The 23,100-nt window shown below is 41.1% G+C and overlaps 1 protein-coding gene across 2 annotated transcripts in view; it reads left to right on the plus strand.

Annotated features, from left to right (window-relative positions):
- tspan9a (tetraspanin 9a) overlaps window positions 1-23,100 on the plus strand; it is a 187,922-nt gene that overhangs the window by 92,804 nt on the left and 72,018 nt on the right. The window contains exon 3 of one of the 2 annotated variants that reach the window (XM_085281606.1): window positions 19,667-19,746. In XM_085281606.1, the coding sequence (XP_085137732.1) occupies window positions 19,684-19,746 (63 nt within the window). In that variant the 5' untranslated portion in view covers window positions 19,667-19,683. Of the gene's footprint in view, window positions 1-18,567; window positions 19,747-23,100 lie in introns of those variants that run through there. The other variant, XM_085281605.1, reaches the window with a different exon arrangement.

A 23,100-nucleotide genomic window follows, 5' to 3' on the forward strand; every position in this document is an offset into this window, starting at 1 on the left:
CTTTGTCCAAATCCACTTTTTCTTTGGTCATTTTAGCCTTTTTGGCCAGGGTGAAGGGAGTATCTGCCATCAAACAAGAAGACAGCTGCATGTAGCTATTATGATGTTTGCTAGTTCACCTTACATGCATTAATGTAATAACGTGGTTAGCCTACTCAACGTAAATTACACACGAACAACATGAAGCTACTCACGCAGAGAAGAACGGCTGCTGCTGCATCATCATCCTCATCATTTCTGCTACACTGGCAGGGCTAGGGGCCAGGACTCTCCTCTTCGGGTTTTTGGGGGATGTTGCTAGCTCCGGGTCTGATAACAGGCACCACACCCGCAGTAGATGTGCTCGGTGTGAGGTACAGCCAGACTTTTGACCGCTTCGCCTTGGGCATTTTTAATCTGTAGCTCTGCTCTAAAAGAACGTACATACCTGGGCCCGCCTACTAGCCTCGGAAACGTAAAATGATTGGCTAGAATCTAAAGTGTATCACAGAAATAAAGCACCGAAATGTGCGCTGCTTTTCGGTCTGGTTACTACCGTTTATGTCAGAACCGGTGCCATCATGGCACCGGATATCGGTACCCATCCCTACTGGTGGTAGGAAACTTGTGTCACCAGGACTCTGACTGATTATAGTCACTCTTAAACATATTGGTGAAGATTTGCAATTACTCTGCCTTGTAAGTGCAAAGAGATCTCCAGCATGTTAGTCAGAATCATTCTCCTCTCCATCAAACAATGACACACACAAACCTGAGTTGCTAAGGTTTGTGCCTGGCAATTCACTGTATATTGCAATAAATTTAACACCAAAAAGCATGTCTCATTTTGTGCCCAACATGTGTTTGATCGCTGTTGTGTTATTTAGTAGGACTAAGAGGGAGAGATGTTAACAGAGCGAGTGCATAATTGGCACAGCACACTGCAAAAACATGTCACTCTTTGCTCAGTCCTCACTGTGAGCTGAGCCCCTGATCCGCAATAATACGGGTATTTTATTGAAACACGGGAGAACTGAACTGAACTTAACAGAGGGAGGGAGGCAGAGAAGCCCAAAGCAAGAGAAGCGCCGTTTCCAGTGTTCCAGGCTTTTATTTCTACACAGAGATCATTACACGATGAAAACAGCTCTCCATGTCTTTTCTCTGCAGTCTGCACAATAGAGGAACATTCATATTTATTTATTTCTTTTACTTCCCTCTCTTATTAACGCATCTTTTAAAATGCAGCAATTAATGGGACTGTGTTAATATGTTAGCTCAGTGTCTGCATGTAACAACATGTTACGGTTAGTTCAGTTAATATAAGCAATATTCCCAGTCTCACACGCTTCTCTTCATGCACTCACATTCAAATTGAGCAACACAAACATGTTAACATAGAATTAACAGTTAATTAGACGCTAGAATTAAATAGGCTGCAAGTTTTCATTTTGAATGGTTTGAGCTTTTCATTCAGGAGTGTGGTTGTTCCTCGCTATCAGCTGTCACAGCAGCTGCACCAACAGGTATGACACCAACAAACTGTGTGCATAACATTTCTTCAGAGACGCCCCATATAAAGACTTTCTACCTTCAGGATGTGAGACAGCAGCCCCGGTGCTTAACTTGTTTCACACAGTGCAGAAAAACCCAGAGCGATGTGCACATTTACACACTCGGCACAGTAACAGTATCTTTGTTAACACATAGACGGTTCTGAATCTGACAGTAATGTTTGTGTTCTTCTGCACACCGTCGATGTCAGCTGTTACGCAGATTTCACTTTTATATGTTGGAATAGTTTGTAATAAAGCAGCTCTCTGGATAAATCCTGCACTCCACACAAATACATTATATCATAGACATATTCTTCTTCTACTTCTTCTCATTTATTTGCACTGCAAAACCTATGGTTACGCTTTATTATTATTTGTTAGCGCCTTCATTTTCAGCTTCAGATTTGCTCTGCTCCTTGTAGAATGCCGGTCATTAATGAGATAAACCAGCTCTGTCTCTTTGTTTATAAATATATAAATTATAAATTTACTCCATTTGTAGTTTGTTGTATAGGGAGCCATGCCTGATGAGTGGATTCTGCACAGTCCACTGGAAACAAGTCCACCAAGGTTCTGGTGGTGCACTACACCTCTGATGTAGATGGAAAGATATTTGTAACAGAGAGCAACTGATTAATATTAGGCAGTATTATTGTATCACTAACAGATTGAATATGAATGCCAACTTGACTGAAAACTGATAGGCACTGTCTTATTTCTTTCTTATCTCTGTTTTATTGCCGTCTTGATTCATCAACGTCTGTTTGCAGTAATTGACTGCGATCGGTCTCAGACTTGGTCTCTGGCTTTGAAGCAACCGTTTCAAAGCCAAGAAGAATGCAAGTTGATTGCACACAGTCGCAGTAATTTTGCTCACACGGTGCTCTCCAACCACTGTTTTTCCTAGTGTGACTGTCACCTTATCGAGGGAAATTCTAAAATGTTACAGATAAGTAAAAGAAGAGGACGACTTTCAGTTTGTAATTCATGGTGGATTTTGTTGCTTGATCATCACTATCGCACAATCTTGACCGGCAACCCCCTGCGGAGCTGTGAAAGCAATTTTAATGGCTGTGCAGGTGTGCATGGCGATTAGCTTACTGCTATTGTGAAGTAAACCCAGCAGTCTTGTCCCTGAAAGAGCCATGCCCTTTTTTTTTATTATTATTTAAATGTGAATCAGCTGAGCTACCGAGGCTGTTTTCTCATTTTGGTGAAGGTCAGTGTGTGAATACGGAATGACAGGAGAGAGAGTGTGAGTGGGACTGAGAGAGATGACTGCATAAAATATACAGTCCAGTGAAGAGAAGGAGAGATGCTGCGTTAAATGTAACTCTGCAGGCAGGCATGCTGTGCCTTAGCTTCATATCTTATATCTTACTCCTTACATGGGGGTATAGTTAAATATCGTCTCTGTTCCTGCTGGTCTCTCTGTGTGTAACAGTAGATCTGTGCTTTTGGAGTGATGGAGTCTCCATATGAGGTCATCTGTCAACCCCATGGAACAGCTGCAGAATATTCGTTTTTACCTGGTGGAGTCTGAACGTGATAGTACAGACCATCTTAGGCAACCTGAGTCTTTTCATGTGTATGTGCAAAACTCTAACACATTTTTGCAAATGTATAAAATGTGATGCAGGAACTTTACGTGAAGTAAGACCACTGTTCGATGTGTGCACATTATGATTTGAACACCGGGAGGTGAGGCGGATATTCTAATCCATTGCTATGGGTGAGAGGTCAGAGCAAAGCTATTTTCTGGTCTTAAATCATTTCGAGGGAGACCCTGCGCTTCTGGGAATGATGTAAAAAATTGATGACTGAGTGGCAGAGCATCTCACATTTCCTCCCCAGTAGCCCTCTGCCTCTGAAGTTTTTGGGGCATGTCACGGGTAATCTTGTTGAAATTGATATTCAATCATTTCCTCAGAGGAAATACGCTATGTAAATAAGCAGTGCAAATGAATGTATTTTTATATGTATTAGCATACAATGAATAATGTCAACTCATTAATGTTCTGCATAAATTGCTTTTGCCTCTTTCATTATGTTTTGGGATTTGTGGGGAAACAAAAAATGCTTTCATTTAAATCATCTACAAGTGATTTTGTTCCAGTGTCAAGCCACAAAAAGCATGGGGTGGGAAAATATTAGGTTAATTTATAATCAACAGTCCTCAAAGGGGAATTGAGAACTCCAAGTCACCAGCAAGAATTGTGTAAGTAGGTGAAATAAGAAAAGTAGCCGGAGCCAATTTTAGCTCGGACCTTGGAGAGATTCACCGTCTTCAGGCTTTAATTAAGAATATTTGGCAGCTAAGCAAATGATCTGTTTTTATGTTCATAACAGATGTTTTGGTAGGCTCCAGATACTCAAAGTGTTACGTTACTTACTTAACAGTTGGCACACACTAAAATTAAATTGTTTTCTTAATGGTAATGCATCATGTTGCTGAAGGGATTAAAATCCCATGTTCAGCATGGAGAATGTAAGATCCCCGTGTAGGACTTCACAGAGAACTTGCTCTTCTATTATGCACTCACCGGCCAACTAAGTACCTAATCAGCCAATCACATGGCAGCAAATCAGTGCATTTAGGTAGTTCAAAGCAAGGATCCGAACGGGGCAGAAACGACTTTGACTTTAACTTTGACTTTGACTTTGAACGTGACATGGTTGTTGGTTGTTTTCAGAAACTCATGACCTACTGGGATTTTCCCACACAACCATCTCTGGGGTTTACAGAGACTGGTCCAAAAAGTTATGCAAAATGCCCTGTTGTTGAGGTCAGAGGAGAATAGCTACACTGCTGTGATCCGATACAAAGGCAACAGTAATTCAAATGAGCACTCATTACAATCAAGAATACACAGCACGTCAAACCTTGAAGGAAATGGGCTGCAGAAGACCACACCAGGTGTCACTCCTATAAACTAAAAACAAGAAACTGAGGCTACAATTCACACGGGTACGCCAGAAATGAGCAACAGAAGTCTGGAAAGACAGTGAGCCGCTGCCATCTTTGGATGGTAGGTTCAGAATTTGGCATAAACAGCATGGATCCATCCTGGCTTGTATCAACTGACTGGTGAAGGTAGCAAAATGCTGTGGGATATATTTTCTTAGCTCGCTTGGGGCCTGTTAGTGTGAGTTGAGCATCATTTAAACACCACAATCCTACCTGAGCACTGTTGCTGACCATGTCCATCCCTTTGTGACCACAGTCTTCTAATGGCTGCTTCCAGCAGGATAACACACCATGCCACAAAGATCAGATCAATTCAAACTGGTTTCTTGAACATGATATTGAGCTCACTTTAATGGCCTGCACAGTAGGGATGGGTATCGTTTAGGTTTTATCCGATACCGGTGCCAAACCGGTACTTTTGAAACGGTGCCGGTGCTCAAACGGTGCTCAAACCGGTGCTTAAAGAATGGAGAACACAAAATTGGTCCAAAAACCTCTCATGTTCAGCTTTTTTTTCTTTGTAAAAAGATAACAATGTTAGCCTTTTCTGCAGCTATGGGGCATATATGGTATCACTCTTGGCTGGAAGCAGTGCTTAAACTATGGAAAAAAACACAAACTTTGTCCAAAAACCTCTCATGTTTAGCTGTTTTCCACTTTTTCTTTGGTCATTTTAGCCTTTTTGGCCAGGGTGAAGGGAGTATCTGCCATCAAACAAGAGGACAGCCGCATGTAGCTATGACGGTGTTTGCTAGTTCACCTTACATGCATTAATGTAATAACGTGGTTAGCCTACTCAACGTAAATTACACACGAACAACATTAAGCTACTCATGCAGAGAAGAACGGCTGCTGCTGCATCATCATCCTCATCATTTCTGCTACACTGGCAGGGCTAGGGGCCAGGACTCTCCTCTTCGGGTTCTTGGGGGATGTTGCTAACTCCGGGTCCGATAACAGGCACCACACCTGCAGTAGATGTGCTCGGTGTGAGGTCTCGCAGCAAGCTATCAAATACGACGCATTTCTCGGCTTTTAAAAAAAACGCTATGCGTCGCCAGGTGTTTCATCAGATTTGAGGTGTTACCTCCTTTGACAGTATCACAGTATCAGCTTAAAGCACTTGTTGTAGGCTGCTGCAACAAGCCCGCTTCGTCTTGGGCATTTTTAATCTGTAGCTCTGCTCTAAAAGAACGTACGTACCTGGACCCGCCTACTATCCTCGGAAACGTAAAATGATTGGCTAGAATCTAAAGTGTATCACAGCTCAGGAAAAAAAAAAGCACCAAAATGTGCGCTGCTTTTCGGTCTGGTTACTACCGTTTATGTCAGAACCGGTGCCATCATGGCACTGGATACCGGTACCCATCCCTACTCCACAGTTATTCCAGTAGAGCACCTTTGAGAAGTGGTGGAAATCTCTGTTGTCACTATGGGCCAAAATCTATGAGGAATGCTTCCAGCACTTTGTTTTATCACAAAGAACTGAGGCAGTTCTGAAGGCAATACGAGGTTTATTAAGGCTCTAGTCAATCGTATATAAATGTGTATACTGTGAAAGCCTAACGAGTGTCCATGTTTGCAAGTTCTTGTGTGTGATTGCTTCTTTGTAGCACTGTGTCAGATACTAATGTGTATGTCTTATGTGTCTTATTTGGTCACATTATTTGTTTTAAACATACTCCCACATAAGCCTGAAGATGGATACTTTGTTGGCAAGTGCATGATGTTTATAAGATAATCATGTGTTTCACTGTTTACGATGTTGTGAAAGAGACTCCTCGTGGCTTGTTCCACACCATTTATGCAGCTCTGTAGACATCTGCTGTTTTCATTCCCTTCACCATGGAGGTGAAGAGGCCATGTGTGTTCCTCTGTGCTGTTTACATAAAGCATCCATCAGCTCTAGTTTGTTCTCCAAGCCTCTCTGTATCATTTTATGTTATGAGTGTTCACAGAAATCCTGTCTCTCAGATTCCAGTAAAAATATATATATATTTTATAAAAAGTCTGCACATATTGTTTGTTTTTAAACTGCTGTAAATTATTTATGTGGTTATCTGCTCCATTGTCAGCACTTGCTTCTTCATATCTAATTCATATCCACAAACACAATGACATGGCAGCTGCTTGTTTAGAGGAGGCCATTAATCCGCGGCAGGGCACTTCCTGTAAAAGTGAAGGGATCCAGGGCATCTTGCCACTGTCTGCTACCTTTAGCTCTCCTCCCCTTTACTCTCCTTTGTTGTCCTTGCTCTCATTGGGTGGCAGTCAAGAAGTGGCTGCTCATGAATGACCACAGCCATATTGACAGTGTCTGCGCCAAGGGACAGACGCCACGTCCCTAGTTTAAACACATAACACACACATGCACGACACACTCACACATGGAGAGCCAGGGTATGCCATACTGTGGGGAGGTGCAGCCCAGCTGGTCGGATTGGAGCCGAACAGAGCTGGTCCATCTTCTTCTCTCTGCAGGTTTCCACCAGACATGATTTAACCTTTATTTTTTATTTCTTGCATGCGTTTTATATTTTTCTACCCACACATTTCTCTCCGTCTCTCTTTCTAGTTTGTCACACGTGGGTGTGCACATATCATTTTATGATGGGATTGTGTTAATCACACTATTGTACTGTTCATTGGCGGCTCAAAATCATGAAGTGATCGATATCCCTGAGGTACAAACAACAGTCCTGAAGTCTACAAGACAGAGATGAGATATCTTTATGGTACACAGGATTGTAAAGCTCCTCAGGCATTCTGCTGTCTTTAATCAGTCGTTGCCTTTGAATCCTCATCGTCGACTTTTAGCACTGAGTAGCATGAACAGCAGGGAGATACTTGCTTCGTATTTTCTATTCCATCGCGTTTTATACTTCCTCATGTCTGAACTCCATCCCTCTCCATCTTCACATCTACACAGCTCAGCAGTGCAGCCGACTCCTCCTTTCTTTGCATTACATCAACAGCCAACTAAAATATTGATGAACCCCATCTGACCCACATCGCTGTGTCAGCAGCTTCTTTAACATTCCTCGGGAGATTCAGTGTGTTCATCTGCCTATTGATGTGCGTGGACGTTGGACACACATGAGCCCCATGTGCTGTGTGGCGCCAGCTGTTTCTCACCCTTGTGTGCATTAAAAATCAGATCAAACCATGATGTTGACCCTACCCCCTGCATAGACGAACCCTTTAATCTCACTGCATGCATACGCAGAGATAGCACACTGATGTCAGCTAAGGGGCTGCTGCCCCTGATAGCAACCAGTCATATCCTCTGCAGCCCTCCTGGTAACTTAGAGAGAACATCTTCAGTAATTTCCCAATGTTTGGGATAAATAAATTTTTTATTATTATTACTATTCTACATGGAAAATGCAGTAGGTTTTACGCTGATTGCCCTTAATAAACCATTCGTCTCTCCTACTCTTTTATTTTTGTACATCAGGGGACATTTTTCCTTTAAAGTTCTGGATTGTGCCCAATTGCTTTTTTCCCTGAAGTGCAAGAGAGAGAAGAGCTGTGTATGTGTTGCTGTAGTTATGAGTTAACACATAAACATGACTCAGCTACATGGCTTTTAGAGCATAGACAAATATGCCCAACATATAGTCTTTTGCCTTCACAGCCTTAAAGAGGTTTTATGTTGTACCAGAGGCATTTGCAGGTTATGGAAACTTGAGTTCATATGTGTTAATCAAACTGTAACCTGTGACATTAAGAGTTAACTGCATAATTTCTGAAGAAATAATAAGTGTGTTAATGTTGATGCAGCTTTGATTTGGCACATTATCAAGCAGGCATTGTACATTAGATGTTGAGTACAGTCTGAATTCAAAGAGCATCATCATCGCAGCGAATGAAAGAGTACATATTGTGAAATTTATCATTTGTAGCTTGTTTGGTGAAAAGCTCAAGGTTAAAGGGGTTTTTTTTCAGTATGATTTTTAATTTTAAAGCAGTGATGAATGTTGTAGCTTTCTTAGCCCCTTTCTGCCTTTCTGACCAATCAAGGCAGACCGGTCCGCCAGCTGATCCAATCTAGTGGCAGTAAATGGCTACACAGTGGCAACCATGATGGATAGTTGTCTAAGCAGAGGGGATTCCAATCAGCCAATCACCTGGTGGATTGCTGGTTTCTATGGAAGAAAACACCCACAGTTTAATGTACAGCAAATATAAAAGGGAGAGGCACTTAGACGTAATCACTTCTCCAAAAGTCCTAACAAAACACAATATTTTGTAGTTTTATTCATACATTGGGGGGGTGGGGGGGTTATGTGTATTATATAGGAGTTGTTGGATGTTAAAAAAAAATCACCCTGCTTTTGGCTTCAGTCAGTATGACTTTTGGTGGGTTATGCTGTAACACTGACACTGGTGTATTGTCAAAATATGCATGTAGAGTGGAAATTGTAGCCGTGCAATGAACCTAAAGCTGTTTGTTTTTCATAATGGAATACTACTTGTACAATATTATAGGTGACAGCATGGACATTGTTTTGCAAAACACACTTGTTATAATCCAAAGAAATGCGCAAAAGTTATTTTAAATTTTCATCCTTGAAAAGATATCAGTCATTACATCCAGAATGTTCCTCGAAGCTTTATGAAAGCATTTTGCTTTCATATTGGAAAAGGTGCTATTGGAAAACTAGCACTGAAGAGAAAGTCAACATACTTCTTGAAGACCCTCCAGTCAAGTTTAATTAACATAGACCCAGTGAATCAATAACCGAGCCCTGAATTTAGTGGCGTGCTCTACAAATTCCCAGTGAACTGGATAAGATATTGCTGACATTTCATCTTTTTCAGACAGTTATGACTCTCTTAAATATTACATAAAGCGTAGGACACTGGTGGATGCTAGCTATTTCACTCCTTTGATCAACATTATCAGAACCCCGTGTCAGTCTTGATTTATCTGCAGTGCTGTTCGGGGATTCATATATCGTCCAGCTACAGACATCACAGGCGTTTGACCCCTCTGAGATGGCCTTTATTGAACAGGACTTTACTGCACTCTGATACTACGTTGCATTTCAATCATGGTGAGACACTTTCTGATCTAAATGCTAATGTAGTATCCTGTAATCTGAGTATGCTCACTTTACTTGTAAAACCCTGTTCCGTCTCTTGTGTCCTACCTTATCTCCCACTGCTCTGAAAGATGTGTTTGCAGGAATTAAGTTTAGATTGAGGTTTCACTACAGGACTAGCTTCCGGGGTTTTTTGTGTGTATTTAATTTCATGGGGTCTGTGAGTGAGTGAGTCCCGTGTGCACCTCTATGTCTGCTGGTTTAAGAATGTGTCACAAATGCTGCTTTTTCTCTCAAATCCTCACAAGAGCTACAAAAACAGTCTGTAGTACTCAGCAGATGGCTCCTTTCTCACAGTGTGTCTGTCAGTGGTTTTTCCCATTCGAGTAGATAAGTAAACAGAGATTTTAAGAAATATGTCTAATGGAGCACTGGGTTAAACAAGATCACCTCTCTAAAAGTCTACATGGCTAAATAACATCATTAATTTAACTTTAAGAAACAGTCCTAGATTCCTTAGCTTTAGTGCTATTTTCAGGAAACCTCACATGCTGTTACAGTGGGACCTCAAGGGCAGCATAATACCATAAACTCCTAATTAATACCCTTTCCAGACACCTTTTATTGACTTCCTGGTTGCAAATCACCCAAGAATGACTGAAGAATTATGCTACTGTCTGGCCAGCCCCTTCTCAGAGGGTAATGCTCAGAGCATCATAAAAGGGCAGCAGACTATAAATATCAAACCAGATGTCATCTGATTTTAATTTGATTTGGGAGATGAGACAGACATCAGAATTAATAGCTTATTAGCTCATCTCTACATTATTGCATATCCGTGGATCACAAAGTGCCAAGATGTCCTCATCTTGCAGTCAGCTGAAGCAGTTACTGTTTATGTTCCTCAGAGTATTCGGTCATCATAGGCTATGCTGTGTTGTCTGTTTGTGTCCAAAGCAACAAGCGTGGCCTTGAGAGGCTCTACGGGCCACAGAGACATGCTATGTGGGGTGTAACTCTTTGTAGTTTTAATCCTCTCTTTATATCCGGGCCTTGATCATAAATTCACACCAGGGTCATGTCCTGTTACATGTGATTTACTGTATGTCTGCAGGTCTGATATGGTTTCAGATTGACTGATCAAAGGTATGTAGCATTAAATCCTTGCGTAATATGATCAAAGTTAAATTAGAGCCATTAATTGTGTTGTGGACTTGTTAGAAGCCATCAGTTACACCCAACCCTTTGTTTTTGAAATTCTCTCTTTTTCTTAGTGGTTCAGGGAATGCCATCTTATTAGAACCACCATTTTATTTTTGGTTTGCTGTCATGAGTGAAATGACCTTGTGACTGGGGTTGTGATTGTCATAATTCAATTTCAGTTACTGAATCAGAGACATTCAGTGGCAAGATATCAAAAACATCTAAAACGCTTCCTCATGAAAGACGGTATTCTGTTCATTAATTTCCCTAAAATAGTGGGTCTAGATTTTTGGTTTTGGAACCTAAAGGAAGATTTGAACAATTACACGGGTGCGTAAATTTGGCTGTAAATCCTAACACTTAATGTAATATAATACTAAGTAACCTGGTAATACCTCAAGAAGCTGAAAGTCTAATTCAAGGAGTTGCTCCAATCACATTCTAATCAATTGTTTTAAAATAATCTGTGTTGGTGAGGAGGAAAAAAAACTGTATCACAATCGACATACTTATGGGCCTAACTATATGTTAAAATAAAACAGAAATTGTTCTTACAGTGCCCCAAATTTAAATCGCATTTCATCTGCAGACTGGTGAATATAACCAAAGTCTGTATGATTGTACCTATAAAGGTCCAGGAGTATGATTCTTGCTTGGGGTTTGAAAGGTCCTGGTTTCAAATCCCGGACAAGCCCCCATTTGTTACATCACCTAAAAAGGTCCAGGGGAACGTAACCAAACTGTCCAAGTGGAAAAAAGGAAACAGGGAGGCAAAATGGTTAAGTTAAAGGGTTTTATTAATTTTTCTATTAAAAACTAAACTAAAAGAGTCGGCCAAGCCACTATCACCTTTTAAAGAAAGAAAACAACAAAACTCAAGTGTTCGTCAGTAAAATGAAAAGTGAGTCAAAAAATTGTTCATCACCAAAACACACTCCTTTCTGCAGAACATGAGCAATCAAGCACCACACACACAGCTCACTAGCTGCAACCCAACAAGACTCTCTGGCAGTAGAGTTTACCTTTCTCTGGCCTTCAGTATTCCTAATTTCTGATTGGAGTCAGCTGTCCAAAAAAACGGTAGCACCTAAGGCAGGAGAGCTGGCAGGACACACCCACACAAGGTCACTTTCAAAGGAAGTCCTGCTAGAGCCGTAACAATGATAAAAGCCAAAAACAGTTCAGATTACCTTATGGTGAACCTCACACTGTATGTTTCCCTTATCTCAAATGTCCAAGTGTGATTATCTCATTTGTGTTAAAAGCAACCAGGCTCTTTCATTTTTGCTAGATTTCTACAGATGTATTTAATGAATTCATGATGGAGAAAACAATTACGCTTTGATTAATGGGCTTTTTGGTCAAGCGTTCTGTAACATGACAAACAAATGATATTTGCATGTAACCAAAGAACAATCAACAGGGAAAAAATGTTAATTTCACTTCATATAAAATCTTAGGAAAACAAACAAACAGAAGTCCAAAGCGGCGCACACAAAGACACCGTCGTGTGTAATGATGTCAGAAACATTCTGTCAAACAGATTCACATTTCATACGCACTACTCTGCCATTTTCCCCAAGCTTCACAGATAAACTGCATCTAGAACACGCCTTATCAAAAAATGCTTTTTTCAGCTTGTAATACAAATCACTATACTATACACCAAGTGGGATTGATATCTTATTATTTTAAATTCTTTCCGTCTTCTCCTTCTGTTGTACATCACTGAGCCACTGAGTTTGCCTCCAGTTTTAGCTGATGTTGTTGGAATACAAAATTTAATTTCTTTTTAGATATTTTTCACTTATTTTTTTTTACTGCATTTGCAATAAAGAGTTCTCTCACAAGGCTTAATATACTAATGGAGATAGATTTTAATTAGCTGCTAGTTTGGTGATAATGGGCTGATAAAAGAGGTCAGTGAAATTAGTAAGTAATAAAATTGCACAACTGGAAGGGATAAGCTAAGGTGATAAATACAAGGAAAATAGGGTCTTCTTTTTTTGGGACTGAATGACCGAGGGAGATGTTAAGAGAATGAGCAAATAAATGGGTAAATACTTTGTGAGTGCAGTGCCAAAGCCTTGGGCCTTTCCTGTAGCTCTTGAGTCCTCATCACAGATGTTTTGAGCAGATTGCCATTGCCATATTTCTCCTCTTTGCCAGACACATACAAGTTATAAATCAAATTAAGACAACAAAATTACTTTTTTATAGTTTGCACAGTGGTCTGCAATGTTTTAGGTTTCTAGTAACATTTTTACACTGAAAGCTGCGGAGAAGACGTCTGCATACCTTTATTCAGCAGTGTGCGTTTCTCTCTAGTATCAGATTTAATACATAATGTGAAATGTCTCTCTGAATACATGTAGATAATAATGTGACTCGCAGAGATTTGAAGTACTTAGATGATTATCTGAATTTCTATTTGCAGAGACTGATTGCTGGCTGCAGGTCTGAATCAGATTCTTTCCTTTGACTTTCATAAATACGTGCAGCTTCAAACCATATGGAGTAAAATCGAGAGCTACTGTAGATGAGCACTTATGCACATGATAATGCTTTCTTCTGTTTTTCTACACATTATATGGGTTTGCTGTTACGTACAGATTGCAGGTTTACATGATGGGCTTGTAATAAAGCAGCACTTCTCTGGATAATTCTGACAGCTGAAGTAGAAAACGGGATTTACTGAGAGAATGACTGCTCCATCCTTCAAGACCTCACATGGTCTTTATCAGTTCCTATAGTAGGGTTCACCCTTACATCAGAACATATAGATTCTCCTTCATTTGCCTCACATTGATCTGAATTGCTATGCTGTTTCCAGAAACAAAACCTGTCATCAGATGTGTTATTTTGGTTAGTAGATTGATTTCTCACCAGGTCTGGTCATATTTGCTCTGCTAATTTATGCTGCTTTTGGTAGATTGTATTTACCTTTGTTTAAAAGATCTTGCTGCATCTGTATCTCTAAATTAGTGGATTGTTAGCTGATCACCCCAGCCATTCATGTCATTTTTTCCATTGCAGCTTCATGTTAACTTATACTACTTAGTAAATCTGTCCCAAAGTGTTAGGCCAAAATAGTTCATCAGAATAGTTTCACAGGGTTTCGGCATTCTGCACTGCTGCCTGCTGGATGAATTGACTGCCATTTGCACAATAAATCTCCCTCATTTGGTAATGATGGAGAGTGCTGTCTAGAACACAAGAGTTAAGCTGTGGGATCAAATGACGGTGAAGGTGCCGTCATACGTTTCATATACTCATGAAAACATTAACAGTTTCCTCTTTTTCTGAATGTCGTTATCCTCAATGAGACTATTCACATACGCGTAGACAGTTTTCCTTATATGATAAAGATGATCACTTACAACAAGTTTCTGCTGATGTCCAGTCACCCTGTCCACTCAGGAGAACCAATGTGTACCTTCAAAATGTCCCTGATTCCCCTCATTATAGGGCTCAAACTTCAGGTTGCAGGTTATAGATAGATCATTACCCAGCAGATCCAGTCTGCTACATGTTAGACTCATGATAGTAGCAAAATGTTGGTATGTATTACTCACTGATTTTCAGTAGTTATTTGTTTATGAAAGTGCAACACATAAGGGAATATCCCTTTTAATATTCTGCTTTTACTAGGACATCACTGGGAGGCAAATGTCTATATTTTAGAGAATACAGAATGAATAAAACCACAGTTAAGCTGGCATAAACAACAAAGATCATGAAGATATGCATACATTATCTCTGATATTACACTAATATACAAACATTTGAGAATAATACCATAAATTCACTGCTGAGTAGCTTCAACAACAACATTTTAAGATGGAGTCAGTGGCTGCAATTTAAGTGTTTGCAATTTGCATTGTGCAGGTCTTTATTTAAGGGCTTTTTTTCAATAAGTGTACCACCTACTATTTCTATGTTAAAAGATGTTTTTGGGAAAATGCACCTATTATCTACTAAATGTCAAACTTGATAGCAGTAACCAGGAAAATACTCAATACCATTTTCAAAACCACGGTGAAAAAATGTAAATTTAAAAAAAAATACCAAAAAAATTAGAATACTACAAACAATAACATCAATGACGAACTTATTTTTAAGCTGACTAATGCAGCGCAGAAAAATAGACTAACATAACCATGTCTGTGAAGGTTCTCAGTCATAGTCTAAGGAGCCTGGAAAGTAAAGCGTCTGGACTTCTTTAAGTTTCCTTGAAGATGTTTCACCTCTAATCTGAGAAGCTTCTTTAGTTCTAAGAGCAACTGAGTCCCAGATTTTAAGCCCTATGGGGCTTAAACAGGGTCCCCAATCGGGTCATGGATTCCCTATTGATCCTCTGCCTAATCACAGGAGACAAGATGTGAAAATGGGCTGGGGTCACAGTCGGCCAAGGTTTCACTCTGGGACTTTAAGAGAAACAAGAGAAGCACTTTTTAGACACAAATAACTGTCTCATCCTGTTAAATTAGCCCTAGCTTTTAAATTATAGATTGACAGGGACAATGACGTTTCTTGTCTAGCTCCAGCGTTAACGTTATCATTTTATTATTATCCGTAGCCGATAGCTGCTGCCTTAATGATGACTTAAGAGATGTCTGATGTTAATGGCAAAGCTGAATGTGTGAGCCAGCCAGATTCATTTGTATGAAAGCAGGAGCTTTTTCGCTTCGCAAACTTCCTCTTAAAGTGTTCTTCACCGTTGTGAACATCAACTACTTCAGCTGCTAGTGAGTGTGGAGGGGCTGGAGGAGGCAAAGACGGTGCTGTTAGTATTGAAACTGCTGAAAATGAGCATCTAATTCCATGAAAGAATTTTTGGTATTCATTAGTATTTCTTTTACTAATATTTTAAGGACTTCAGTATTCGAGATATTGGTTTACACAATCGTGATACCAACAATGAGTCATTCTTTGTTCATAGCATTTGTGTCTCATTTTGTTTTGTAAAGCATTGCCTGCTGAGCTCTCAGAGAGTTCTATAATTGTTCCCTGTGATCTCTAATCTCTTCAGTCCTGCCTTTGAAACATACATACATATGTTTAAGGAGCTGCCAGATTTACTGAGCGCTACAGAGAATGTTTGAATGCAGTCTCATCCCACTCAGCGTCTCTATCTAAACGCAGCCTCTCTGCTCTGGTCTACTCGGCTGCTGCTCTGCATATTTTTTATCTTCTCTTCAAGCTTCAGCTCCTTTGTGTCATCCCACAGATGTCCATTTCTCTGGAGTCTCGAGCTTTGTCTCTTGCTCTACCCCTTAACAAAATACAGCAGCTGCTGGGCAAAAATTCTTCGGCTGAATCTGCGTAGGCCTGGGTATGTCCTACTACTTGGCTACTTGGAAGTGTCAGCAAGATATACAGCGAGAGCCCCACAGAGCCCTGATAGATTTGTGATATGTGACAGATAAGTTTTACTCTTTGCATTTTCTGTTCATAACAAACACATTTCATAAGCTTTACTTTAAGTCTTTCGCGTGCTTACTTGCTTTCTCGTGAAGTCAAATGAGGAAACTGAGGATGAAAAGAAGTCTTAGTTTCCATTGTTTTAGGTGTAGCCTTATAATCAATGTCGAGACATGAAACTCTGTCTTCATTTAAAAAAAGCCCTGTGATCACATTTCCAAAAAATATCAAACATTTTCCTTACACACGGGGTAATTATTATTTCTTTTAGGTAGAGTCATATTTGTTAATGCAGTTTTGTCATTTCTGGTAACATTTTGAAGATGGCTAAAGGGTATTTGGTGGTTAATAAATTGCCTGTGATCACTCACAGGGAGACACGGGACCACTAACCATGTGACCTTAACTTGTCCATCTTTTTGCATGTGTGACAATTGTGGTGAAAATGTAAGGTCAATTAAATAAGGCCCCAGGCTTTAAGACTGTGTCTATTTGGCAACCACTCGCGTGAGGGGAAACATGAGAACAGTATTCCAGTTGAGAGTGGTTAGTGGATGTGGGTGCTGGGAAAAACTGCTAAAACCTAACTCACCTTAGAGGAGACGTTTGCCTTCAAAGTAAAAAGTGCAGCTATGGTGGGTGCAGCACTGAGGCTCAACTTTTACTTTTAAGGAAACCTTCTCCATTTAACAGCTTATTAGGGAATATTTGCAGACAAACGTAAAAAACTACAGGCAATTATGGCAACCTGTTAGCAGCCAAAGTGACCACTCTGAGGTTGTTTGCTGCAGGAACCAGCAGGAACCCGCAGCTCTGAGAAACCACTTCCACGAATAAACATTTTTCAGGTCCAATAGTTGTGACGGGTCCAATATAAGTCTTGAGCAATGTGCACAGGCTGTTATGGAGAAACTTCATTCCTTATTACCCCAGTGCTGCTACATTGGTAATGATAGGATTAGGATTAGTAATAAAACTATAAGTGGCCATTTACTTTCGATCTCTTTCCAATGTGATCCCGTTGTTACCAAAATTTAAGTGTTTTTTTCCCCAGAATTTTCAACCATCATAATTATTATTGCTGTCGAAGCCATGAAGCCATAATTTGCATTAATTCTCTGTATTTATAAACGTGCTTCCTCAAGGCAGATAATTCTCCACCAGCAGTGAAACAGCTGAAGGCGAGGGTAATCTTGTCTTTGTTAACTGGGTATTTCTAGATTGAACTTTTAGACCACTGAGTTAAAACTCTCCCTCCATACGTCTGCAGGGTGACCCATTATCACTATTCTGCCGAGAGGCAACAATTACCAAACAATGTGCCCTCTGCTGCACGTTCATTTTGGAGAGAGAAAAAAAGTTGATTCTTACAGCTGATAAGAAAAATTAAACGGTTACATTAGCTGTTATGTTCAGAAGAGGACAAACGTTCTCACATTCATATGAACAGACAGATAATTATCTTGTGCATATTTTTATTATCTTGTATTATTATAATTGTCACTTACCCTCCATTTACTGCAGAGAATCCTGAACTTTTAGCTGTGTGGAACGCTTTCTAATCGAAGCTTTATAATGTCTTGTTAGCTTAGTGTGTGAGTCAGCAGGGCTCTTGTGCGTTTCACCCTGGCTTTGCATTGGAAAGTGTTCACCATCTTAAAGCCTCTTTCCATGCTTGAGATGGTGCCATAATTCCAGAGCCTGGATGTTGCCAGATAATTGGCGTCCCCTTACATGGATGTGAGGAGTGCAGTGACGAATAACAGAGTAAGAGTATGATCAAACTGGACCCCAGTACTGTCGCCACCACCCATGTGATATGCAATAATCACTCCAGTGGGGACTGGCTGCTATTTCAAGCTAGTTTTTCAGAAAGAAAAAAATATGTGAATAACCCACAGTCAGATTTAACTACAGTTTATTTATGGCAATGAATAAAGTTACAGATTAAAGCAGAATGAAAAGCTTCTCTGGCATGTGTGAAATCACAGGTGTCAGTGTCATCAGCATACTGACGCTCAAAGCTTTTCATATGCAAAAGAGACTGCCAGAAATTTCCACCTCACATCCCTTAACCCTGCTACTCCACAACTCCTTACTCATCTGCAATTATCTTCATGTTTGATTTCTGCGTGTGTGTGTGTGTGTGTGTGTGTGTGTGTGTTTATTTTGTTGTTGTTATCTATGGCCTCTCAATTCCCCTGATGGATATGAAACTGCTGAACATGTTTAGTCAAAGCAGCCACAGTGATGGGCTTAATAAAGACGCGGGGAGTGGAGAGGAGGAGCTGCGGTCTGGCTGCAGCTGCTGCATTGGTTGCCTGCTCAGCAGTGGGAAGGGACTGAATGAGCAGAGAGAGAGAGAGAGCAGGAGGAAGCAAGAGGGAGGGAGAGAGAATTGGGGGAGGAGGTGAGTGCTCTTGTTGGGAGATAGGGAATGCCCGTTAGTTGCGTCTGCCGATAATAGCACATCAGCCAGTGCACTCCTATTGGGAGAGCAGAGCACAGGCAGAGCAGAGGGACCGAGCTGCTGAGCAAAGAATGGTACATTAGAGTAGACAGGCACACTCGGAAAGAGAGCGATACTGGCACAATCAGAAAGAAACAGAGAGTGAGAGACCCAGGGAAGAGAGAGCGCATCAGCACACATAGACAAGAGGACTGAACAGGCGCAGGGCAGTGGAAAGAGGAGAGGAGGGACAGGGGGAATCAAAGTTACCAGGTCAGCAAGAGAACGTGGAAGTGGAGCAGCTGAGACTCTCGGGGGTTTCACTCCCACCGCAGCAGCCGGGCGCAGCATTAAGACGCGCAGGAGGAGAGTGATATTACAGGACAGGATAGAACAAGTGCTTTAACTTCTTCACAGAAAGACAGTCCTGTCATAAGGCGAGGGTAATGCTCCTCACAGGAACCTTCTGCACTTCTACTTTAGGATTATCACAGCAAGAGAGCTTCACCAAGCAGAGGACACTTAAACCTGCCAGAGGTGCCTGAGCAGTTCAGTTCTACACAGGAGACCTTTTCATCCATCCGTGGGCTTTCAGGTGGATGTAGTGTTGCTGTGTGGATTTTATCCTTTATTGCTTCAGAAGGTGAAGCAGTGAAGATTTGGAGGGCAAGTTGTTCTGTCCTATCATCTCTGAGACTATGGTAGACTGTGTGTCAGAGAGCCCCTCATCAGCAGCTGCAGCCCTAGAGTATGGAGAAGTCCAGCAGTGAGGAGTCAGCCATTCACCGTAGCCCTTCTGTAGACAGCCGCGAATCCGATTTTGCTCAAGCCTCCACGTCTGGCCGCCCTTTCGGTGGCCGCGGCTTCACTGCCGGCGCTTTCTACGGCTCCACGGGGCCACGCAAAAACACGCAGCAGGGGCAGACTGGAGCTGCAGCTGACGCCAGCGCGGGAGACAAGACTAACAACAAGTACAGCTCACCCAAGGGCAGCAAATACATAGTCTTTTACCTGGATCTATCCTTTGTGTTCCTTTTAGAATTTAAGAAGTGCAACATGGCAAGAGGCTGCCTCTGCTGCTTGAAGTATATGATGTTCATCTTCAATCTCATCTTCTGGGTAAGTGACTTTATATTTTCTTCTCCTCTTACTTGATGCAATTTATACAAATTCTGAGCGTCTTAAAAGATGATGCTGCCAAAGTAATTCTGGCTCGAGTGATTCACTACTCGTCGTTAGCCATATCATATGCGTGTGATAAGTTATTCAAAATGTTCATCAGGAGACATTACTTTCTGACAAAATGATGGCTGTCAGGGCAGTCATGCGTCTCTAATTACATCAGGGTGTTTATGCGTGTTACTCTGTGCATGTTGCTATTCCTGGATGTCATGACAGTGTCTGTGGCATTGCACCAGGTCTCCTTTTGTGTTTTTCTTTTTTATTCCTTTCGGTTCGGGTGGGGGTTGGTGGAAAAAGGTCCTGGGGGTCAGTAAAGTCAGTCTTTCACATGGTCGCATGATTTACAGTGAACATGAAGCTGCAATGCTGCTTTTGGTATGCAAGGGAAAGACTATATCCTCCTGCAGGGCATTTACACAGATGAGCTGCACAATAATGGCAAAGGGATTTTAGCTGAGTTGGTCAGCGATAGTCTAAATTGATCTGATGGATCGTCATTCCTCTTGACTCACGGTATGATAAATTGTCAACAGAATTTATTCAGTTTAATATAATAAATTCTATCGCAGTAACCTAGCCAGCATGTGGTGGTCTCCACAGTGTAACCAAGCATGGGCATTTATGGTAAAAGTGGGCATCCCTTGAATGTTTACAGACTGGATTATCGGGCTTATGGGTTATGAGGCCAAGCCTTTTGTGTGAATGCATTGAAGCATGAAGCGTAAAAACATCTCAACACTGGGGAATCAACTCAGGCCCACCATGTCATGTGGGTTGATAGCCCAGCTAACTGGGACAACAGAGTGGGCATTAACTAGAGGCCAGCTGCGTTAACACATGTATACACAAACATGCACCACACAAGCTGAAATCTACATCACTGTCAAATTTATATGTAGAAAAATGGACAGCTCAGACCTTTCTTCATCTTGAAGGCTGCACCTTCATCTTAGTCTGAGATCATGTGCAGGTCCATAGAGGCGGGTGTGATAGTGATTGGCAGAGGTATATATACCCAACTAATGATGCTAATATTTGTTTTAGGGGATGATAGGGTCAAAAAAAGCTTATTTGATGATGGAGTCATTATTGCAGACGCTGCCTTAGCCTTATGTGAGCACCCATTCTCAACTCGGTCAGTATGTGTATTGACTTCACCACTGTTAGAGTTAAGGATGGCATTTTAGAGCAGTTTCCCAAATTGATTTTTGGGTGCATGAGTGATCGATCAGCTGTTTTTCATTACAGCATAATGCATGTCTTTCCATACTAAAAGCTTTATTGAAACAGATGGAGGCAGCTCATTTAATAGCGAATACTGTGTTTAATTAATTTCAAAAAATTAAACAAGCAAATTGTTGAAATTATAAATTGGCTAGGGAAACAAAATGCCATTTGAATTGCTGCTCTTACTCTTTTACATCCTGTTAATTAATAGCCAAACAGAGTTTATTATTTATTTTTGATTAAATGTTACAATTTGGCACAAATTACAGGCTATTCAGGGCACTCGTTGGATGAAACTAAAGTCTGACCTCTTCTTATATTACCAAAGAGGCTATACATAACTCATCCCTTAAAAGCGACTTTCCTGATCAACATATGTGTTTATATGCAGATTTGTATAAACCAATATCAGACATAAGAAGTCACATTTATAATAATAGTTTTTGTGAATTTGCAGTATTTTTCTTGGACCTTTTACTTGGATATTATATTTCAAAGCTGTATTTGACTTCACATTGACACAATGGCTGTATGTCAGTTCCAGCCTGCTCATCTCAAATGATAGATCAAAAGCTGCCTAGGTCCTTATGCTCATCACAGGGGAAATGTATGAAACAAAAGCATGAATGAAAGTGTTAATTTACTGCAAACAAACCTTGCTACTAATAATCAGCTTCTGCATTAAGAAGTGGGTGAAAACTAGACTTTAGATTAAGCTTTTGGTCTTAGATTCATGTGAAACTTAGCTTGTTGACCTTGATGCATTATAGTGACTGTAAAAGCATGTAAAAGATAGAGAGCTGTAAATGCACTCTCTTCAGTGAGAGTGGAGCGTCTCTTATGGTGTGTGTGTGTGTGTGTGTGTGTGTGTGTGTGTGTGTGTGTGTGAGAGAGAGAACTTAAGTGTGGAACTTTCTCAGCATAACTTATACCCTGCTGCGAAATAATTGAATTTTTACTCTGATAATGTTCACTTAATGAATGCCCACCATGCACATTCCAATCTATTGCTGCGGCAGATTGATACTCTTGTTTTCCTCCTACTACTCAATCATTTTAATAGGAGTTTAATCAGTGTCTCATGGGAGAAGGGTGGGAGTGAGGATGCAGCATGTGGCTGCAAGGTCTCAGTGTATCTCCACGTGACAGCTTACTTGAATGGCACTCCAGATTTTCAGGCCGCAGCGCACCAATTTGAAGGTTAGTGGAGCTGTAAATAAAAGGTTCACTTGTCACTGAAGGGTCAGAAAGGGGTGCCCGAGTACTCTGAAACGGAGGGGCGAGGGTGAGAGGCATGATGTATCTCGAGACCCCTGGGACTGTGCCACTCTGCATCTGACACTCCAGGAATCGTACGGTTACCGAAGCTGGTAGAGCGGCGTGCCTCTTAAGTTCTGACATCTCGTCTCAGGATTGAAAGGGGAACTGCAAGCTGCGGTAACCTGACACCAGGTGCAGCGGGGGTCTCTTCTTTTTAACTGTGCATGAGCACATTTGCTGTGCACACACACATCCTTGGAAGTGCATTCACCAGCCACACACAGGCCACTTCATGGAGCTTACACTAGTAACTTAAAACACAAGGTAAACATTGACAGGCACTCCAGACATCTCCATACATTCGCTCATCCTCAGGCTCAGGCCCCCAGCAGTTGTTCACGACCATCTGGCTTCTCTTCCTTATAAAGGATTAGAAGAGTCTGAGCTGCAGGGGGGAGTTTCAGGCAGATTAACGCAGTATTGGGTTGTGCGGTTAAGGATCATAAGCGCAGTTCCTTCTACGCTAAAGCCAATATCATCAAAGCAAATGGGCATTGTGGCGCTACGTGTGACAAAGTCTGGGGTTTAGTTGGCAAGACGATCTGTTGTTCTCCAGCACACATGCTCTCAAGGTCTGTTTGACCATCCCGATAAGATGATTGACATTAAGCCCTATTGGTGTCAGCCTTGAGAACATATCGGTGTTTGTGTTCTTGCTCGGAGCAAGGATTTTAGCCTTAACTGTGCAATGTGTTCTCTGAACTCACAGTAAGCGCTCTCAACTCTCCCTGAGGATTTATTCCA

This window comes from Mchenga conophoros, linkage group LG7 (genome assembly GCF_057382185.1).
Source record: "Mchenga conophoros isolate Kocher_MC1m ecotype Shallow Benthic linkage group LG7, M_conophoros_male_GT1.1, whole genome shotgun sequence".
In the NCBI taxonomy this organism is placed as follows: Eukaryota; Metazoa; Chordata; class Actinopteri; order Cichliformes; family Cichlidae; genus Mchenga; species Mchenga conophoros.